This window comes from Natrix helvetica (genome assembly GCF_964273705.1).
Source record: "Natrix helvetica genome assembly, chromosome: 4".
NCBI classification, from domain to species: Eukaryota; Metazoa; Chordata; class Lepidosauria; order Squamata; family Natricidae; genus Natrix; species Natrix helvetica.
Genome location: NC_138550.1, coordinates 115,526,567 through 115,545,703, shown reverse-complemented (window position 1 = coordinate 115,545,703; position 19,137 = coordinate 115,526,567). Strand labels below are relative to the sequence as shown.

Sequence of the window (19,137 nt, the reverse complement as noted above, 5' to 3'; positions counted from 1 at the left end):
CTTAATTAAATTCATTTCATTGGCTCTTCCAGAGAAGAGGGAATCTTCTTAGTTCACTTAATTAAATTCATTTCATTGGCTCTTCCAGAGAAAACACTGAAAACAGCACTGAAGCATTTTCATAGCTGCTGTAGGGTTGCAGTCATTATTTATTCGTTATTTATTTGTTGTGTAATGAATTGTACGCCGCCCCGAGTCCCTTGGTGGAGAGGGAGCAGCCTATAAATTGGATTAATAAATAAATAAATAAAAATCACTTTGTCCTAGCCTGGTGAATCACCCCCCCTTGAATTAAAAGTACCTGAGGGTGAATTTTGCCAATCACCTGCTTTAGGGGCAAGATTGTACGCCGCCCCGAGTCCCTTGGTGGAGAGGGAGCGGCCTATAAATTGGATTAATAAATAAATAAATAAAAATCACTTTGTCCTAGCCTGGTGAATCACCCCCCCTTGAATTAAAAGTACCTGAGGATGAATTTTGCCAATCACCTGCTTTAGGGGCAAGATTTTTCTACTCTTTCATAAAAACAAAGAGGTATGGAAATAGGCTACTGGCTGAAACATTTGTTTGTGCTGCTTCATTGGCCAGTTGAAGGAAGAACTACTTAATTCATGAGATTCCTTGGCAATTAGCAATGAAAACAGTCCCAGTATTTCATAATATATATATTTTTACCATTTGACAGTGAAACTATGTAGATGTGCCACTAGGGTTTTTTTTTAGAGGAGAGGATGCTCTCTACAATAGTCACTTATTACAAATATGGAGACCTCTTGCATATTTTACTGAATTGGGTCATAGACTGATTTTATTTATATCTTGTCTTCCTGCCCAACGTTTTGTATTCTTAGCAGCAACACTATTAACTCATGAAAATTAGTCCTGTTGATACAAAACAATTTAATGAAAGCATATTTGCAGCTGGCCTACATGGCACACTGAAGAACATTGTTAACCCAGTATTTTGGGGAAAGGGTTAGGGTTGAAAAGGAATAAGTGATCTGCCTAGGATTGTTGTATTGCTATTAGCAAGATGAAATCAATTATTTTTAAATAATTTGCAATGAAAAGAGAGGAACTTCATTCCACTTCATTCCAAAACCTCCTGAAAACTGTTGGGTAGTGGTTAAGACTGCTTATGTATATGTATGGCCCTCACCTCTAAATATTCCAAAAACCTTGTTCATCATTTTAAGCATTTTAGGGCTGGGAACCATGTAAATACTCTGAATATTTGCTGCTCAAAGTTGTAATTAAACTAAAATTGTGCTAGCTAACAGCATGCAGTTTTTGTTTGCTTGCATTCTAGGTCCAGCGTAATGCTGGAGAGAAATACAAACAATGTTTTTTAAAACAAGTTTATGAATAGGATCTTCATTCTAGTTCAAAACAGAAAAAAAACCTCAGGCTAATCAAACTACAAAACCTAATGGATCTTGAAATTTATCTATAGACTTTTAAGTATACAGGAGAGCAATGAGAATTCCCAAATTTATAAATCTCAAAAAGAGATACTGTGGACTGGAGCAGAAAAGGCTTATACATTAGATTCAAGGCCTTCAGTCATTCACACTAACTTTTCTATTAGCACTATCTAAATGTCTTCCATTGTTTGTATTGGATTTTTCTTCTTCTTCACAATAAAAGAGTAGCAGCAAATCCTGCTTCCTACTTTCATTCTGCATTTGTGATTAAGCATTTTTTTTTAAGTGATCTGACTTTGGAATACTTTGGCAGGAGTGCTGAAATACTTTGCATGCCAAGTTATTCTTAATTTAAACACCAGTTGTAAAGATTACAGAGAAGCTAGTACATGCTTTGTCTTGAACACATACACTCATTGCCTTCCTTTTTTTTCTTCCAGGCAAAATACAGAATACTGATGTTTACCGCTAATGTTCTGTCTGAAACAAAGAAATTAAAGATTGTGCGCTGTAACTGTTTCTATATTAAGATTGTCAATTGTGTCTTACATTCGGATATATCCCATTTTGATGACAAAACATAGTTATCAGAGAAGGGAACTCTTTTTCTTACAGCACCTGATCTATATCTTATTCTTCAGCTGTCTTTTTTTAGCAAGCCACTATATGAGTTATCCTGTTCTTTCAATTTACAGTGCAATTATCAAATTCCTAAACTATCCAGAAGGGAGGGGGGGGATCTTACATAAATTATGGCAAAAACTTTCATGGATTGCAGTTTTCTTTCTTTCCTGAGAAAGTAAGTATGAAGAGAAACGAAGTATGAAGCCTCCTTCCTATGTGGAGCCTCCAGTGCTCCATACCCTTGTTTGTCAACAGGTGACTTTGACATATTGATTTGTTTGGGGAGGAGACTACTATTTTGAGCTCCAAGCAGCCGCTTTAAATCAGCTATGTACTGTATTTTGAGTTCTACCAATGTACAGAAGGACTTTGAGTGACTAAATAAGACACACATTTGATACTTGTTTCACTTACATAATGAACCAAGCCATCCATGCAATGTGACAGTCTGAAACAATAATTGCCCCTTAGTCTCAATGCTACTTCAAAAGTAACTAGATGGTGTGTGTGTCCCCCTCAGGAAGAAGACATTTTGCTTCTCATCCCAGAAGTGTCATTAGTTGTGGCAGGATGGTTGGGGCAATGGAAGGATTAGGTCTGACAGGATGAAGGGAGGATTATATTTATTTGCAGTCATCTGGTATGGTCTGATCACTCAGAGAGAGTACTAATGACCAGATGATTGCAAAGAAAGATGATCCTTCCAACCCCACCCCACCCTGTTAGAATTAATCCTTCCATCGTCCTCGCCATCCTGCCAAAACCGATGAAGCTTTTTGGATGAGAAGTGAAACATCTTTCTCAGGGGAAAAAATTATGACTGATGAACAGTTTGCAAATTTCTGGTATAGTTTTGCAATTCTTACAAAATTATGCTGTGACTCTTGGGATTTTTTTGTTAAGACAGCCACTCTTGAGAAAATTCACTGTTGTCCCATTTTTTCCATTTCATTTTACCCATAATGGATTGATCAAGTTCAAGAGCTTTGTAATTTCTCCAAACTCTTAGGAATCTTATCTATTTAGCATTTATATGGCTGTCCAATTGTAATTATTTGAGCCTGGGCAGGATACTAAAAAATCCACCCCCAAATCATATTTAACACATAATATTCATTACAAATCATTAAATAATAAAATGGTGAACAGAATTTAAAACTTCTATAGTTCAGGCTACTTTCTGAGTTAATAATAATGGAATTCTTTTAATAAAGAAATCCAGAGTGTGCCCTACTTACTGGAACATATGAGATAGGCATATACCCCCAAGGAGCAAGCAGTCCTGCAAATAACCTGGCCCTATGCCATGTGGGAGTTTATAGACTAGCACCTTGAATTGCACTCAAAAACCTATTCGGAAGATTTCAAAAATGTTTTGCATGGAGCATGATCTGTCTCTAGAAACCTTAGTCTTAACAGCAGGTTTTTTTCCCCTTCTGTTAAATCATGTCCAATTCTCAGAGACTTCCAGGACAAATCCTTTCAATTTTCTTGACAAGATTTTCCAGAAATGGTTGCCATTGCCTCCTTCCTATGGTTGATAGAAAGTGATTGGCTCATCCATCCATCTGGTTTTGTGTCTAAGGCGGAACTAGAACTTACGGTCTCCCAGTTGCTAGCCTGATTCCTTAAGCACTACACCAAACTGGTTCTCATTAAGTCAGAGTACAATCCCTTTAAAAATCAGTAGCATGCAAATCAAAGTCTTTCAGTAGTAAAGATGTGCAATAATTGAAAATAACTTAGAACGAATAGAATATATGCTCATTGTATAGATTTTTTTCAGTGGGAAAACAAAAGAGGGTTACACATGACTACAGTACTGTACAGCATGGGAATTGAAAAATTCTGGAAGTGAGATATAATGATTGCATGATAAAAGCCCCACTTGGAAGAGCTTCCTACTTGGAAGTACCCAGCTAAGGTTATTTAAATATGTATGCTGTCACTGAGAAACCAAATTACTGAACTCTATAAAAGATATGAGCAAGTCATAGCATATAGCACAGCTTGGCATATTTGAAAAAATTAGGGTCAGACCAGGTATATTTGAATAAGAAATGATCAGGAAATTCCAGAGCTATAGGCTGGACTGGGAAGTCAGAAAGCATATTGGAAGAAATGAGGCATAAACCTCTTATTATTTATTTACTACATTTTTATCCTATCTTTATTATTTTTATAAGTTAACTCAAGGTGGTGAACATATCTAATACATCAGAGATGTGTCCATGTAGTCACCAGGAGCATAAGAAGTTATAAAAGGCTCTACCTAGCATTTAAAAAAACACAATTCACTCCAAAATAAACAAAAGTACAGCAAAAGGTGGAATGAATATATAGCTTTGTTCACAATCCTATTTTATAAACAATATTAAGAATCTTTTTTAAAACCTTACTTAACATTTATAACAATATTTGATAAAAATTGTGTAATTCTCAGTGCAACTTTCAGCATGTGATTCCAAGACCAACATCTATAGAGATTCCAATTATCCAGGTCACAGTTGTCCCAAATGTGCTTTTTCCAAAAGGTAACTAGAGTACTTGGAAATACTGGTAGCTCATGGAAAATTATCAAGGTTCCTAGAGTAGAGTGTAGATGTAAATGAAGTCCGGGTGAAACTTCCACTAGAAAAATTACAAGAGCATACCTAGTTCAAAAGCAGCTTTAGTTCTTGCAATCTCAAAATGCTCCAGATTGGAACTTTTAAATGTGTAACAGATACAAAATCAGAATAAGAAAAAAAAACTATTGAGAAAGCATAAATAAAAATGCACTGTTTAGTGATGCTTTCTCCCTTTTCTTTCCCCCGTTCCCCTATTGCTCTTTTAATCTTGCCAGCCTGAAACTGGCATATTTAATCCCCGTCCCCCTCCATCATATTATAGGATTGTCACCAGCCAACACCAACTCATCTGAAATCCTGGTCTACTTAAAATAGTCTAAATTAAATTGAATGCTCTCATGTTCCAATAGAAGAGAGAACATGTAGTAGCTCAGAGTTGAGTGGCTGAATATTGTTATTAGAGTAGGTTAATGCTGATGATGTTACCTAGCCTAGTAAAGAAAACTGCCAAGAAAACATCCAAACTTGGGTATTGTAAACCCAAGAGATGCCCAGATGGACTTAACAAGAACTAGGGAAAAAAATTAGCTTATTTTATAAACAGGTGAATAATTCTAGTTGCTACATAAACTGTAGCAAACAGACTAATCCCCAGTATTAGATTATCCAACAGGACCACTTCCTAGAGATTTGTTTTCTCTTTACAAAGGAAAGGTGGATTTACTTCCTCCAACTCCACACTTCTTCTAGATGGTCCTATTTGTAATAAATTCGTTTAATATATGAAAAAGAAATAAATCAATATTGAACTCATCCTTTTTGCACGCTGGGTAATGTCGTAGGATTTGACCAATAATAGAACGGTGGGAGAAGAGCCTTTAGATTTCTTAGTTCTTTTTTAGAAAGAACATTCTGATAGAAAATAAGGTGAATGGTTTTATCGAGAGAGAAATTGTTAGATCGGGTAATGGAGGCTAACGGGCTAACACAGGCTAATGGTAACAACAGCTCTTTATTAAATGCAACAAGTGAGAACAATCCAGCAAAGGTTAAATCTGACAGCAGCCCTTTTATAGGGAGCTGTCAGACTCTTCGACCAATGAGATTAAACCTCTGTTCCCGCTGGAACAGAGGACCTTGATGGAAACCACTATAGTTAAAGCTGGTAACACCCCTCCCCTTTTAGATGGAACAATCCTACTGGTCACGTAGTCACGCAGGTAGGCAGGCTTTTGAGTAGCTCTGCCTGACTTGCACAGTTCAGTCGGAGGGTGTTCTTTGAGCAGGTTAGATGGACCTGTTTGCTCCGCAGCTCCACTTGGTGGAAGCTCCTGGAAACTTTCACAGGCCACGGCTGGAGCTTCTAGAGCCGATTTGCTCGGAGCTCGCTGCAGGCCTGCAACACAAGCAGATAAGTATCCTGGTACCTTCGGGCTTGAATTGCCTGTGGAAGGAGTGAGTGTTGGCTCCGTTTAGGTAGGGCTTTGGCTAACTCATGCAGGAGTTACCTCTGGTTGTCTAAGAGTGGAGTTGGAGAGGCGGCCACAGAGTTGGTCAATGTGCCTTCTCCAATTCCGACTGTCCTCGAGCTCTACAAGATAAGAGCGAGGCCCGGTGATGCTTATCACTATGGCAGGAATCCACAGAGTTCCCCCGGTGTAGTTGTGGGCTTAAACTGAATCCCCTACGCTAAAGTTCCGAATTTTGCTTGTGGAGTCAGGGGGCAATGCGGCAGAATAGTTTGGGTGTAACCGGTCTAAGTGAGACCTTAGCCGGCGATCCATGAGACGCTTGGAGGGGCTTCTCCCTGTAGTGGCACTGGGTGTGATATGTTGGATTAGCAGATAATGATCAACCCGTGTTTGCCAATTTCCCAGGCCCATCTTAGAGAGGGCCTCTTTTGCAGATCTCACCATTCTCTCCGCCTGACCATTGGAGGCTGGATGGAATGGCACGACCAGGGCATGTCTGATTCCCTCAGCTGCTAAGAAGGTCTCGAATTGCATGGGCGTAAATTGGGGGGCCATTGTCAGAGACCAAGACATTGGGCAGGCCATGTGTCGATAAAAGTCTCCGTAGTACCTTGATGACCGCTTCTGCCGTAGTGGAGGTCATCAGGACTACCTCTAGCCATTTCGAGTAGGCGTCCACAACTGCGAGGAATGTCTGGCCATGAACTGGGCCAGCAAAATCAATCTGCACCCTAGACCACGGTGCTTGAGGTTGCTTCCACTCCTTAGCGGGTGCCTCTGGGAGAGCTGGTCTGGACTCCTGGCACGGTGTGGAGGTAGCCACCCATTCTTCGATCTCCCTGTCCATGTTAGGCCACCACACACAACTCCTGGCCAAAAACTTCATCCTGACAATTTCAGGATGCCCTACGTGTAAAGCCTCTAATACTGCAATGCACAGTTCGGGTGGAACAACGACCCGGTCCCCCCACAGCAAACAGCCCTTTACAACAGATAACTCATCACGTTTACAATGGTACATTTTGAATTCAGACCCCACAGCCCCTTGGGCCACCCCCTCCACACCCAGTTCAAAATTTGTTTGATGGTGGAGTCCTTTGAAGAGTGACGGGCAACGTCACTGGACGAGACAGGACTAGTCTCAAGGCAGTCAATGAGAAGGACTGGCATCTCGGGGGTAGGGTCAGCAAGAAGTTCTGGCAGCGGGCAATGGCTCAAGGCGTCGGTGTGCCCAAAGTGGAGCCTGGTCGGTGGATGAGACCGTAGGAGTAGGCAGCAAGGAAAATGATCCATCTGGTCATCCGCGGTGATAACAACACAGGAGTAGGTCGGTCCCCAGCCAGTAAGCCCAGTAGCAGTTTGTGGTCTGTAATGAGTTCTAAATCACAGCCGTATATGTACTCATGGAACCTTTTTACTCCGGCCACTGCAACCAAAGCCTCACGGTCCAGCTGGCTATAGTTCCACTCAGCAACAAACAAGGTCCTAGAGTAAAAGGCTATTAGAGCCTCGGTTCCGTTGGGCATGCGGTGGCTGAGGAGGGCTCCAACGCCGAATGGTGAAGCGTCGCAGGTCAACACCAGTGGCAGGGTCTAGCTGTACTGCACCAGGAAATGTCTGCCAAGAGAAGTCTTTTTACTGCGGCAAATGTGGTAGCTTCGACTCTGCCCCAGGACCACTTTGTGTTCTTAGCCAGGAGACAGTGTAAGGGCTCAGCAACGGTGACTTTCTGTTTAAGAAAGACACTGTATAAATTAAGGAGCCCAAGGAACGCCTGTAGCTCGGTTTGATTGTGAGGTATAGGGGCGTCCTGAATTGCTTTACTTTTTTTCAAGGTCGGGTGAATCCAAGAGCCATCAATTAAGTACCCAAGGAATTCAATCCTTGGCACATTAATTTGGCATTTTTCTTTCTTGAGACGGAAGCCTTTGTCTCTAATTCGAGCCAAAACAGTTCGTACACATTTGAAAAGTTGTGCCTCATTTGCAGCCGATACCAAGATGTCGTCAAAATAGGGGATGACTCCTGGAATCCCCTGCAAAAGCCGTTCCATGACACTTTGGAACAGTTCAGGGGCGATACTAATACCAAATTGCAGGTAGAGACATTTGAATGCACCCCTCTGCGTCACAATGGTTTGGGCTCCGCCGTAGCACCATCTACAGGCAATTGTTGGTATGCCTGCGCCATGTCCAATTTAGTGAATACTTTGCCGGGGCCTAATGAATGTAATAGGTGCTGTACAATAGGTACAGGATAAGCACTTTGTTGTAACGCTTTATTGATTGTGCATTTGTAGTCCACGCAGATGCAGACAGACCCATCAGATTTGACAGGTGTCACTATAGGGGTCTCCCAGCATGCGTGATCAACTGGCTCTAGGATTCCCTGACCTACGAGCTTGTCAATTTCCAGATCTATTTTGGGGAGGAGAGCAAAAGGTACTTATTGCTTATTGGGGCTATGTTGGGGTCCAAATTAAATGAGATTGGAGTCCCTACATACTTATCCAGACCGGTGCCGAAGACATCCTCGAACTCCTTAAAAATCACTTCAGTGCTTTCGTCTTTCAAAGCGTTGATGCTGGTCACTTCTAGGCACAGGGCTTCGAACCAGTCAAGCCCCAGTAGGCTCTGCAGGTCACCACTGACCACCGTTACTGGGAGATGGCCGCTGTATTTCTTGAATTTCACCCGGAAGGTGCCCTGGCCCACAATGGGGACTCAGTTCCCCTGGTAATCGCAAAGGCGGATGTAGATGCTGCTTCTTCAGGCTAGGGATAGCCCGCTTGAGTGTAGACCATGGCATGATGATCAGTGATGACCCTGTGTCGATCTCAATCTCGCATGGAGAGTCCTCGATGAGGACTGTGACCTTCAGCTTTTTTGGCCGCCTTATGTGGATTTGGCCGATTGAGGTATGGTAGGTGATTCTAGTGTCGCCCTCTGAGCGCCATGGTGGCTTCTGCCAGGCCCCTTGGTTGGGCCTCTGCTGGCGGTTTAGTATGCTTCTTGGCTGCCAGGTAGTAGCAGGGAGTTCGTTCCGGCACACCTTGGCGATGTGCCCCTTTCGCTCACAGCGCTGGCAGGTAGCATCGCGGAAGTGGCAAGCCAATCTGGCTTGGTCTCCTCCGCAGCTAGCGCAAAGCGGCAATCATTGTTTGAATTTGCGCACCAGCTGGCTGCGGCTCCTGCGCGTGCGGCAGCTGTCATCTTCACCTTCAGAGCCTCGGCCTCTGCAGCCTTGCGGTGAACACGTGTATTCTTCCGCACGTTTTGTGGAGTGTTTTGACGCTGCAGTGTCTCTGTGGACTTGATGGCCGATTCTGACGCCCTGGCTTTGTCCAAGGCAATAGGTAGAGTGAGGTTAGATTTGGCAAGTAACCTCCTTTGTAAATTAATCTCCCGCACACTGCAAATGATGCGGTCAAGAATGAGTTCGTCTAGGTCTCGGAACTTGCAGTACACTGCGGCCTTTTGTAGCGCCACAATGTACTCGTTGTTTGATTTGCCTTCCCGCTGGTTGCAAATGCTAAATTCATGCCGGCAAACGTGCTTAAATGGCTTGGGAGCATAGTGGGTCCTCAGCGTCTGCTGGAGCACGGACCAAGCGACCGATTGTAGTGCCATTGGTTCTGACAGGTCTTTGGAAGTTTCGAACACTTCCTGTCCACAGTAACCGAGGAACATGTTCTTGCGGCCTTCAGAAAGGCAAATGTGGTCATTGGCCTCGAGGAAACAGTCAAACCGTAGCATATACGAGTGCTAGTGCTCAGTGACTGGGCATACGGAGTAGGTGGGGCGTGCATGGCCATTTAGTGTCCTGAGGGCGTTTTGAGTTTGGCACTCAAAAATGACTGCTCGAAGCCGCACTGAGCTCCGGGCTGGATGTACTTACTGGATTGCTACACTCTTTTTGGTTTGCCTTTTATAGGGAGCTGTCAGACCCTTCGACCAATGAGATTAAACCTCTGTTTCCGCCGGAACAGAGGACCTTGGTGGAAACCACTATAGTTAAAGCTGGTATGTAACAGAAATATTATCTTGTCTCTCAGCGGTAATTCAATCCCATCATAATTTAAATCATTTTAGCAAAAAGCCTCGGAAGGATTAGCTTTGGAAGACCCGAACTGCTTTTGGGCTGTCAGTTGGTCTTCCGCAGTTTCTTGAGGTGGGGAATTTGTATTTTAAAAGGGCGGTTATTAATTTCTGCAATCATAAATAAATGAAACGAACTGCCTTTGACGACAGGAACCCAAGCCTAACCTGACAATCGGACAGAAGGGGGAATTTTCAAGAACTGCATTGCCAGCATCCGAAGATGCCTTGTAAAAAAAAAAAAAAGACCTGCAAAGCAGCACCAACGCTGCTTTCGTTTGAGGGTGAAAAAGCGAAAGAAAGATGGGATTCAAATGTTAAAGGGATGGGCGAGCTGAATGTTGGGGGGGGGGGGTTAAAAAAAAAGAAGAAGCGAGGAACTTCCTGTGAATCACATCCTATGGCCCTAGAAACGCCCACCCGCGTCCATGATTCGCTAGCTACGTGAGGAACCTGCCTGAGCGCAATGTCCTAAAATTAGGTGTCAGCAAGAGCGCTGGGCGCGGAGAGAGGCGGTTCCTCCTCGAGACGGGCGGCAAGCATGGCCAGTCGGCTGAGGAAGGCGGGCTCTGTGTCAGTGGGGCTTCTCCCGCCTTCCTCTGTACCGGCGACCGAGGTGGCTGAGGGAAAGCGAGGGGGCAGCCGGGGCTAGTGGTGGCGGCGGCGCAGGAAGAGCGGCTGTGGGGAGGGCGGGGAGGGGGGGGGAAGGCTTCAGCAAGTGGGGAGGCGGCGCCCCGCGGGGCTGTGAAGTAAACACCGCCCCCCTAGCCCGAGATAAGGAAGCCTCCTCCAGCGCCGGAGAAAGTTCAAGGACTTGCCGCACCGGCAGCCCCCTCCTCCTTTTCCTATTTCCGCGGAGATCCTCGCAGACGCGGGAGGAGGAGGAGAAGGAGCGGCGGTAATCATGAACCCCAGCGGGAAGCGAGGATTAGGCAAAGCGGCCGCCGACGGAGACGACCCCTGGGAAGAGTGCCTGGAGGTGGCGGTGCAGCTCGCGCTGCAAGCGGGACAGGTGAGCGGGAGCTGCTTCGGCGGGGGTGGGGCGGCGAGGGCGGCTGTCGCATAAGGGACTTCGGCATCGGGCCACACGTGGAGCCTTGTGGGGAGCAAGCAAATCCGAGGCGGAAAACTTTGTGTGCTCTCTTCTCTCTCCCCCCCCCCTCTCCATTTTGGGGCATCGGTAAATGAAGGAAGCTCCTCCCCTCCCCCCCGTGCACTTTCTTCCGTCTGTCTCTTGTAAGATTTACGTCGAGATTTCTTGCTTAACCTGAGCTGCAGCCGCGTGCAGATCTTGGGAACCTACCAGTGCACAAGCCAGCCTTCCCCAACATGGATCCCTTCAAATGCCCTGAGCTCGTTTTCTTTCAGAGAATTGTATTTGAAGGGGATCAGGTTGGAGAAAAGAAGTACATGGTTGCACTTTGTGGCAATACAAATATGCTGAATTGGGTGCAAATCCATCAAGTTCACTGGGTTTCTGTTACTCCTGAGTAAGTGCAGAAATCCGCCCTCTACATGTTCTTTTAGGATAAGATGTAAAAACAATCTGGTGATCGCAAATCATGAGAAAAGAAGCACTTTTGCTCTGTAATAAACCTGGGTGTAGACATATATTTTATCATTTTGGTGTTGTCATGGTTTGGTAGGATACTCATTTTTATTGGCTAATTGAAACTTAGGAAATGCAGCTACACAAAATAAATTACAGAAAGTGAACCCAGCATATTTAAATTAATCTTTACACATTATTTGAAGGGTTAACACATGTTTTCTCTCTGTAGATCTATAAAGAAGGATCTCGAACTTTTCACCTCATTGACCCCTTCATGAAGTTTCAGATTTTCACTGACGCACATTTATTAAAATAATTTAATAAATATTAATTTAACTAATAGAACTGAATTTACTGGAATGAATAATAATACTGTGTAGTCTTATCAATCCTTGAGTGTTAGTATTAACCACTTTCTTCTAGGAGATAGGATGGTGAATTTCTCATGTTTTCCTCATGACAATTCTGTAAAATAAGCTCTCAGTTCAGTATCATCCAATGAGTTTTTGTGGTTGGAGATGGACTTGAACCTTGATATTTCAAGTTTCAGTTGCTTTTAAAATTGAGCTCTTAACATTCATCGTGAAATTATGCCTTAAAAAAGAAAAGATCACTGAGAAATTCTGTTCCACAAATAAATACCTGTAACAATAATTGGATAATACATTCTCTACTGTAAGTTTTTATAAGTGTTTTCTTCCTATATTAATTTTTTTTACTGGCTCCCTAAGAAGGCATAATATTTCTATTTTCCCAAATATGAATGATCACAACATTTCATATTTTAGTTTTCCTTCAGTTTAAACTATCCAGCAAACAGTAACCTCGTAGGAGAGGTAAAATCAACCAGTCATTTTGCTAATTACATAGTGATAGAGTCTACTGCAAAAGAGTATAACTTCATTGGAGAGGGGGTCTATAATGTGGAGTACAATAATGTGATATTTATACCCTTGCGTCTAGCTCTGTATACAGATCCATATTTAATGTTGCAAGAAGATATTTGTTTGGCTTTGTTTGGATTAGGTTAGCCAACACCAACAGTGTTGCTTTTAACTGTTATTTTTGAACAAGAATATTTTTAACACAAAGTGCACTCTTCCCTGTCTATTACTTTTACTCCTTTCAAACAAATTGTGTCCTTCTACTGCTCTGTTCCAGGATTACAGTCATTGTACCAGATCTCCATTATACTTAATAAACATATTTTACTGTGCAGTGATAAAGTTATTATACCAGTTCTCTGTTATATTTATTACATTGTATATGACTTTCTATGCTGAGAGCCCAAGCTTGTCTTATTTTCCATGCTGTTAGCATTAATGTATAGACAATAATGCCCATCAAGGTTATTCCTCATTCTGATTTTTTTAATGATTTAAAAGCCCCACTTCAGCAACATTGCTTCTTTTTACAATGCATAAGCCTTTATATGAGGCTCTTCAGAATTTTTGTTTCCATCTATCATCCTTTGGTGAAACACAATTTTACTAGTCCTAGTGAAATGTGACCCATCTTCCTCCAACAATATCTCACCCAGATGATTCATACAAGGTTCCCAGAAATAAAATACCCCCTACTGATTCATTGATTTGCAATATTCTTTCCTCTTACAGTCCTTTTCATGAACTCAAAGGATGGATATCACTGAGCCCTGGGGATCTTGAGCTTCTTTCAAAGATTTTCAAAGTCATCATGCAATTTAGTTGTAGCTGTTGTTTGTGTGTGTGTGTGTGTGTGTGTGTTTTTTTTTTTTTTTGCAGAATTGTTTGTGCTCACATGTATTAGCAGGGAAAGATAATTATCGGTGGATTAGATAAATCTTGTTTTGTCATGTCTTTGATCTTTGGGCCTGTCAGATGAAACACTTCATGAGCCAAAGAGTCTGGTCAGTATCATTTGTTTTAGTTTCTCAAAGTGGTGAGTTGCCAACTATTGCAACCTCTTTTTTATTTGTTTATAGGGCAAAGTTTACTTGCTATTAATAGTATATGCTTAGAGTAGTTGCCTGAGTCTGAAACCTAAATTATGTTGCTACCTTTCTTTAGCAATAGTAGGGGGGAAAGGAAATGTGGTTTGCATATCCTGTATATTTCTGACGAGTTTACCTCTTGAAACATGATAACAATAACAATATTTTTTAATTGTGATGATGACTGTTCATGAACTGGATTTTACTTGTGGCCTTCCAAATGGCAGTTGGGTAACTTGAATATTCTATTTTGCATCTGTTCCTATATGCCAGCGATGCCGAACCTTTTTTGGCTCGCGTGCCACAAGTAGGGGGAGCGCAGGGGGGTCGTGTGCGGGCGTGCCACACCCATAATGCAACGCGCAACCCCCCCAGTGTGCATGCGCGCACAACGCGCGATCCCCCCATTTTTACATGCTTTTTTCGCCCTCCCCAGGCTCCAGAGGCTTTATAGGAGCCTGGGGAGGGCGAAAAGAGCCTCCCCCGCCCCCCCCCAGAGGCTCTCCGGAGGCTTCAGGGACCGTCCGGAGGCTTCCCTGAAGCCTTTGGAACGCTTAAAACCACCCTCCGAGCAAACTGGAAGTGACTCCTATAAACCCTTGAGCCTGGGGAAGGTGAAAAATAGCTTTTAAAAAGGTGAACTCAGCTGGCCAGCGCGCACATGCGCGCTGGCCAGCTGACAGGGCAGTGCCTCGCGTGCCCTGACAAATGGCTCCACGTGCCACTTGTGGCACGCGTGCCATAGGTTCACCATCACTGCTATATGCCCTATTGAGTTTATTACAGTGTATCTAAAAAGAGGCCAGCTGTTTCAGCTGAGGAACTTTTTTGCTGGTTAATGCCAAATTTATACAGGATAAGAACATATTTCTCCACAATTTGGTTGTGGATGAGCATGCAAGCCTGGTATGCACAACTAGCATATATTTACAGTATTGGGACCTGGGGTGGACAGTGAGTTCTGATGTTGTCCTCTTGAAAAAATCTGCTCTGCCATGTTCCAGGTACTGCATTAGCAAGTGATCCAATAGTAGCTGATTTGGGTAGCAGTGATTGTCTGGAATTAATAGGGACCAGAGTGTCTGGTCTGGAAGTGACAAGTTATGCATGCCTATTTGTGATTTTGGACAACAAGGCAAATTAGAATCTTTTCTTGTGTACTGCATACCTTGCTGCACAGCCGAGTGTTTTTATGATCTCTTGGAGCTTATTAGAGAGCAGGAGGTAGAAAGCTCATCGCTTTTCATTTGGGAGACTTCTGTCTCCAAGGGAAGATTCCATGAGACTTCATGGCAACTCCAGGCAGTTTTGGTGCCATACTAGATAGGGTGTTCATCTACAACCAGTTGACATATCATCTGATAATGGTTAAATCTTTGCTGTAGTTAGATTGCTCCCTGTTTGTTATGAGGCTCATTATTGCCAAGAGGCTCTGCAGGATGGTAGGACTTACAGTATTTGGACACTCTGGTCCAGTGCCTAATGAATCTAAATGGATTGCAGAGAACACTTAGAGGTATCCCAAATAAGCTGCTAAGTGGTTCTTTTGAGTGCCTGAACAATGTTTGGAGTATTGAAGTAACCACAACACTTGATGAAATCACCTCCAACCAGTCGCTAATTCCATATTTTATGTATGAAATCCTGCCCATCCGGGATTATTCCTGTTCTGAGGGTTGAGGTGACAGAAGACACACCTAGAGTACTAGTGGACCAAAACCAAGAGCATATTGGACTAGATACAAGTAACTGTTCATACTTGAGATTACATTGTATGAATAAGTATGGCAAAATAATGCTGCTTGTGGCCATTACAAATTGTGCCTCTGCAGCCTTGTATGGGTGCTTGAATTCTTTTGAGGGGCATAGAGCAGAACAGGCTCTGTGAAAGCCACATGAGATTCTAGGATGGGATTTCATACATAAAATTGCTTAAATTCCCTCTGGCCTGGCCTCTGCACACGATGGGTCATGATTGGATTAGCTCTTTGAGGACAACTGAGATTCACTTCAGCTTCTTAATTCTGAAGAACTGTACAGGATGATCTGTGGGAAATGCTCTATCACATGGTTGTCCAACATTTTGACTTGCCTGGGCCACATTGAGTGAAGAGGAATTGTCTTGGGTCTCATATAAAATATATATATAATATTTAATGTCCTGTATATAAATAACAAACTTAGAGGTGATCCAGGCTTTTCTTCCTTTACCCTTCTGTTAATTTAACAACTACATGAATCTGCTGGAAAAAGTCACCCATTGGTACTGATTATATCAAATTATACACACAACATTGGTTTGGCTAAGGATGTAAGTCCTGACTCCTTGTTTAGAGACTGTTGGAATTTGGACAGGGGGAAAAACAAACCAAGGTTGAATCCCTGTAAGATGAATATGTTACTTGTCCAAAAACCATTAATGATCTACCCCAAGATGGGGAGGAACTTGGTCTAAAGAAACAGTTCAGTGATTTAGGATCATCCTATACAGCTACAGCTATATAGGCAAATAGAAGCTATAGTTGGAAGGCGGTTACTTAGATTTGGCTGGTACATCAATTATGGACTTACCTGAAGCATAATGCCTTGGCAATGATCATCTACTCATTCTACTGTATGTGTTCATCACCTCTGATAGATCACTACCATGGGTTTTCAGGTGGCGGTCTTGGAAAGCTACGCAAAAACTGTAGTCCATGCAGAATGCAAAAGCCTGTCTGCAAGTGGATGGGAGCCTCTAGTAATCTTGCAGTAGCTTTCTAAATATAATTCAAGGTGCTATTTTCACGGTAGCCACAGGACCACCTACTTAAGTTAAAACTGACTTTATTTATTCATCCTGATGGGGAATACTGAGAGTTTCCCCATCACATGTGAGCTTAAAGGCAGGGATAGGCAAGAATATGATGCTTCTCTGAGTATGTCCCAGTGTTAGCTCAGGAGTTCCCAACCATAAATTCTCTGGCCGTTTTTTGTAAGGCACTTAAGACTATCCTATTTCACAGTTCTCTAAATCTCAAATTGGGAGTGGATTTGCTGTTACTCAAATTGGGAGTGGATTTACTGAAACCGGAATGTCATAAATAAATATGCCTTGTTTGAAATCCATGGGAATATCACTGTGTCAAATAAATATCTCTAAGTTCATAGCATTTTTTTAAATAAGGATTTTAAATAAAGATGATAGTCCAAGCACGTATTTTATATTCCTGTGAAATAACAGATGCTTTCAGTCATGCTTTCTCCTTGATCTTTCAAAGACATTCCTTTTTCCTTGAGTTTACTTTAAAAATATTTCTACTTACATGTTTTTAGAACATAATTTATACTGTAAATCATTTCTGCATACTCTGCAATCCATGTTTGCCTGAATTAATGTTTTATGTGCAAAGGATTAAAAGATAATATTTGAATATAAGGAGAAGCAAAAAATGAAAAAGTATAGGGTTTCCATTCTTGTATCATGTATATTCTATTTGGCCCATTTTTCTAGGCCTCTAGAAAATTGTCTAAATAAAGGTTTTAGCAGAAACCAAAATTATTCTTATAGTAACAGTGTCCATGTTACAGACCCTATAAAATTAAAGCATGTCACTTATACACTCTTAAAGGACCAAGTTCTGGACTCAGTTAAATATTAATTTAACCAGTTTAACTTATTTTAACTTAAATAAGTCAAAAGCAATCCATTTTATGTAGTTGTGATAGTGCACAAAATATTTTCTTCTGATAATTCTTGTTAAAAATAATGTGCGATTGAAATACTAATATAGAAGTTACTGAATTCACAATATATACATTTATACAGTGACAAAGTGTTAGCATCCTAATTGTGGGGCAAAAATGTGGCAGCCATTAATGAAGAAAATTTAACAGAAAACTAAGGTAATTATGTTAATAAACACCCAAATCAAAGTACAGAATAAAGTACTGTACTTCACAACTGATATCATTTTAGAAATTACTGTGGGCACAACTAAGAATTGTATCACTTATTTCTGTTGAGAATTTAATGCAGTTTTTTCAGAAATAATGGGAAAAATCTGTAAAACAATGTATATTATTTTCTTTTTAGATTATTAGAAAAGCTCTCACTGAGGAAAAGCAAGTATCTACCAAAACATCTGCAGCAGATCTTGTGACTGAAACTGATCACTTGGTGGAAAATTTAATTGTTTCTGCATTGAAAGAAAAGTTTCCCTCTCACGGGTATGTCTGGCCATGCATTAGTCTACTGGTGATGTTTTCAATGAATGAAAATCATAATTATGTGAACATATATGCTTCCCAGATAATATATTTGAATGAAACAAGCATGTTTCACACACAGAAACATTTTCTGGAGAGTATAGATTGGTAATAGCCACCTATCAAATATAGCTCTGGATGTGGTACGTTGCCACATAATGATCTGATTCTTAAACATACTGAGCCCCAATGAAATTAGATTTCATGTGCTCTCTGAACCTGGATCATAAATTGTGGTTAAGGTGGTTTGCACAAATGGTTTTTGGTGGGGGGTTTTTTAGTGTTTTTTAGCTGCTTCAGTTGTATGAGCAAGTTTGCTAATTTTAGCCAGGATTCTAATCCTTGTGATTAATTTTGCTTCAAATTTTCAAACATAAATTAAGAAGCAAGAATGAAATGCTTGATAAATGTGGTTCTTTCAACAGCTATATCTCTACTACTCCAAGCTCTGCTTTCATCTGAGCATGCTGGTTGGAGAATTCTGGGAGTTGAAGTCCACACATCTTAAAGTTGCCAAGTTTGAAAAACATTGCCGTAGATCAGGGTTTCAAACTCACGGCCTGCGGGCCAGATGCATCACACACTGGCCATGCCCACACCCGGTTTAGCAAAGGGGGGGGGAAGTCACCATACATCACGTGATGATGCCATGATGCCATAAGTTTGACACCCCTGCCATAGATGAAAGAATTCTCCAGGATATGGTGGAAGATTTGAAAAGCTACATGTAGAAATAGTTTTCCAGCTACAATTCTTGCCAGCAATTGACATTTTCTGCTACAAACATCTCTTGAGTGTGCTAGGAAATTTGTAGAGATCAAATTCATTGTCTCTATGACTGCATCAGATGAAAGCAAAGCCAGGAATAGTGGAGATAAGCAATTGGAAGTGTCATCTTTTCCAACAGTTTCATTCTTGCTTCTTTAGGTTTGAAGTTTAAAGGAGAGCTATTAACAGGGTTAGAATTCCACACACCTTAAAGTTGTGAAGTTTGAAAAACACTGACATATATTTATAGTAACTAACTTTATAAATGTGTGCTCAATAAATACATTTGACAACATTTTAAAATCTCTTGGTACAAATTCTCCACTCCATGAGCTTGATAGATAAGTGGGAATTTAGACATACTTTCAGAGTATTCTAAAATGTATGTATGCCAATTTTTGGCATTCTTG

The 19,137-nt window shown here is 41.7% G+C and overlaps 1 protein-coding gene across 2 annotated transcripts in view; it reads left to right on the top strand.

Annotated features, from left to right (window-relative positions):
* IMPA2 (inositol monophosphatase 2) overlaps window positions 1-19,137 on the top strand; it is a 30,101-nt gene that overhangs the window by 2,403 nt on the left and 8,561 nt on the right. Inside the window, exons 1-2 of one of the 2 annotated variants that reach the window (XM_081950132.1) lie at window positions 10,664-11,199; window positions 17,787-17,920. In XM_081950132.1, coding sequence (XP_081806258.1) covers window positions 11,092-11,199; window positions 17,787-17,920 — 242 coding nt within the window. In that variant the 5' untranslated portion in view covers window positions 10,664-11,091. Of the gene's footprint in view, window positions 1-10,663; window positions 11,200-17,786; window positions 17,921-19,137 lie in introns of those variants that run through there. The other variant, XM_081950131.1, reaches the window with a different exon arrangement.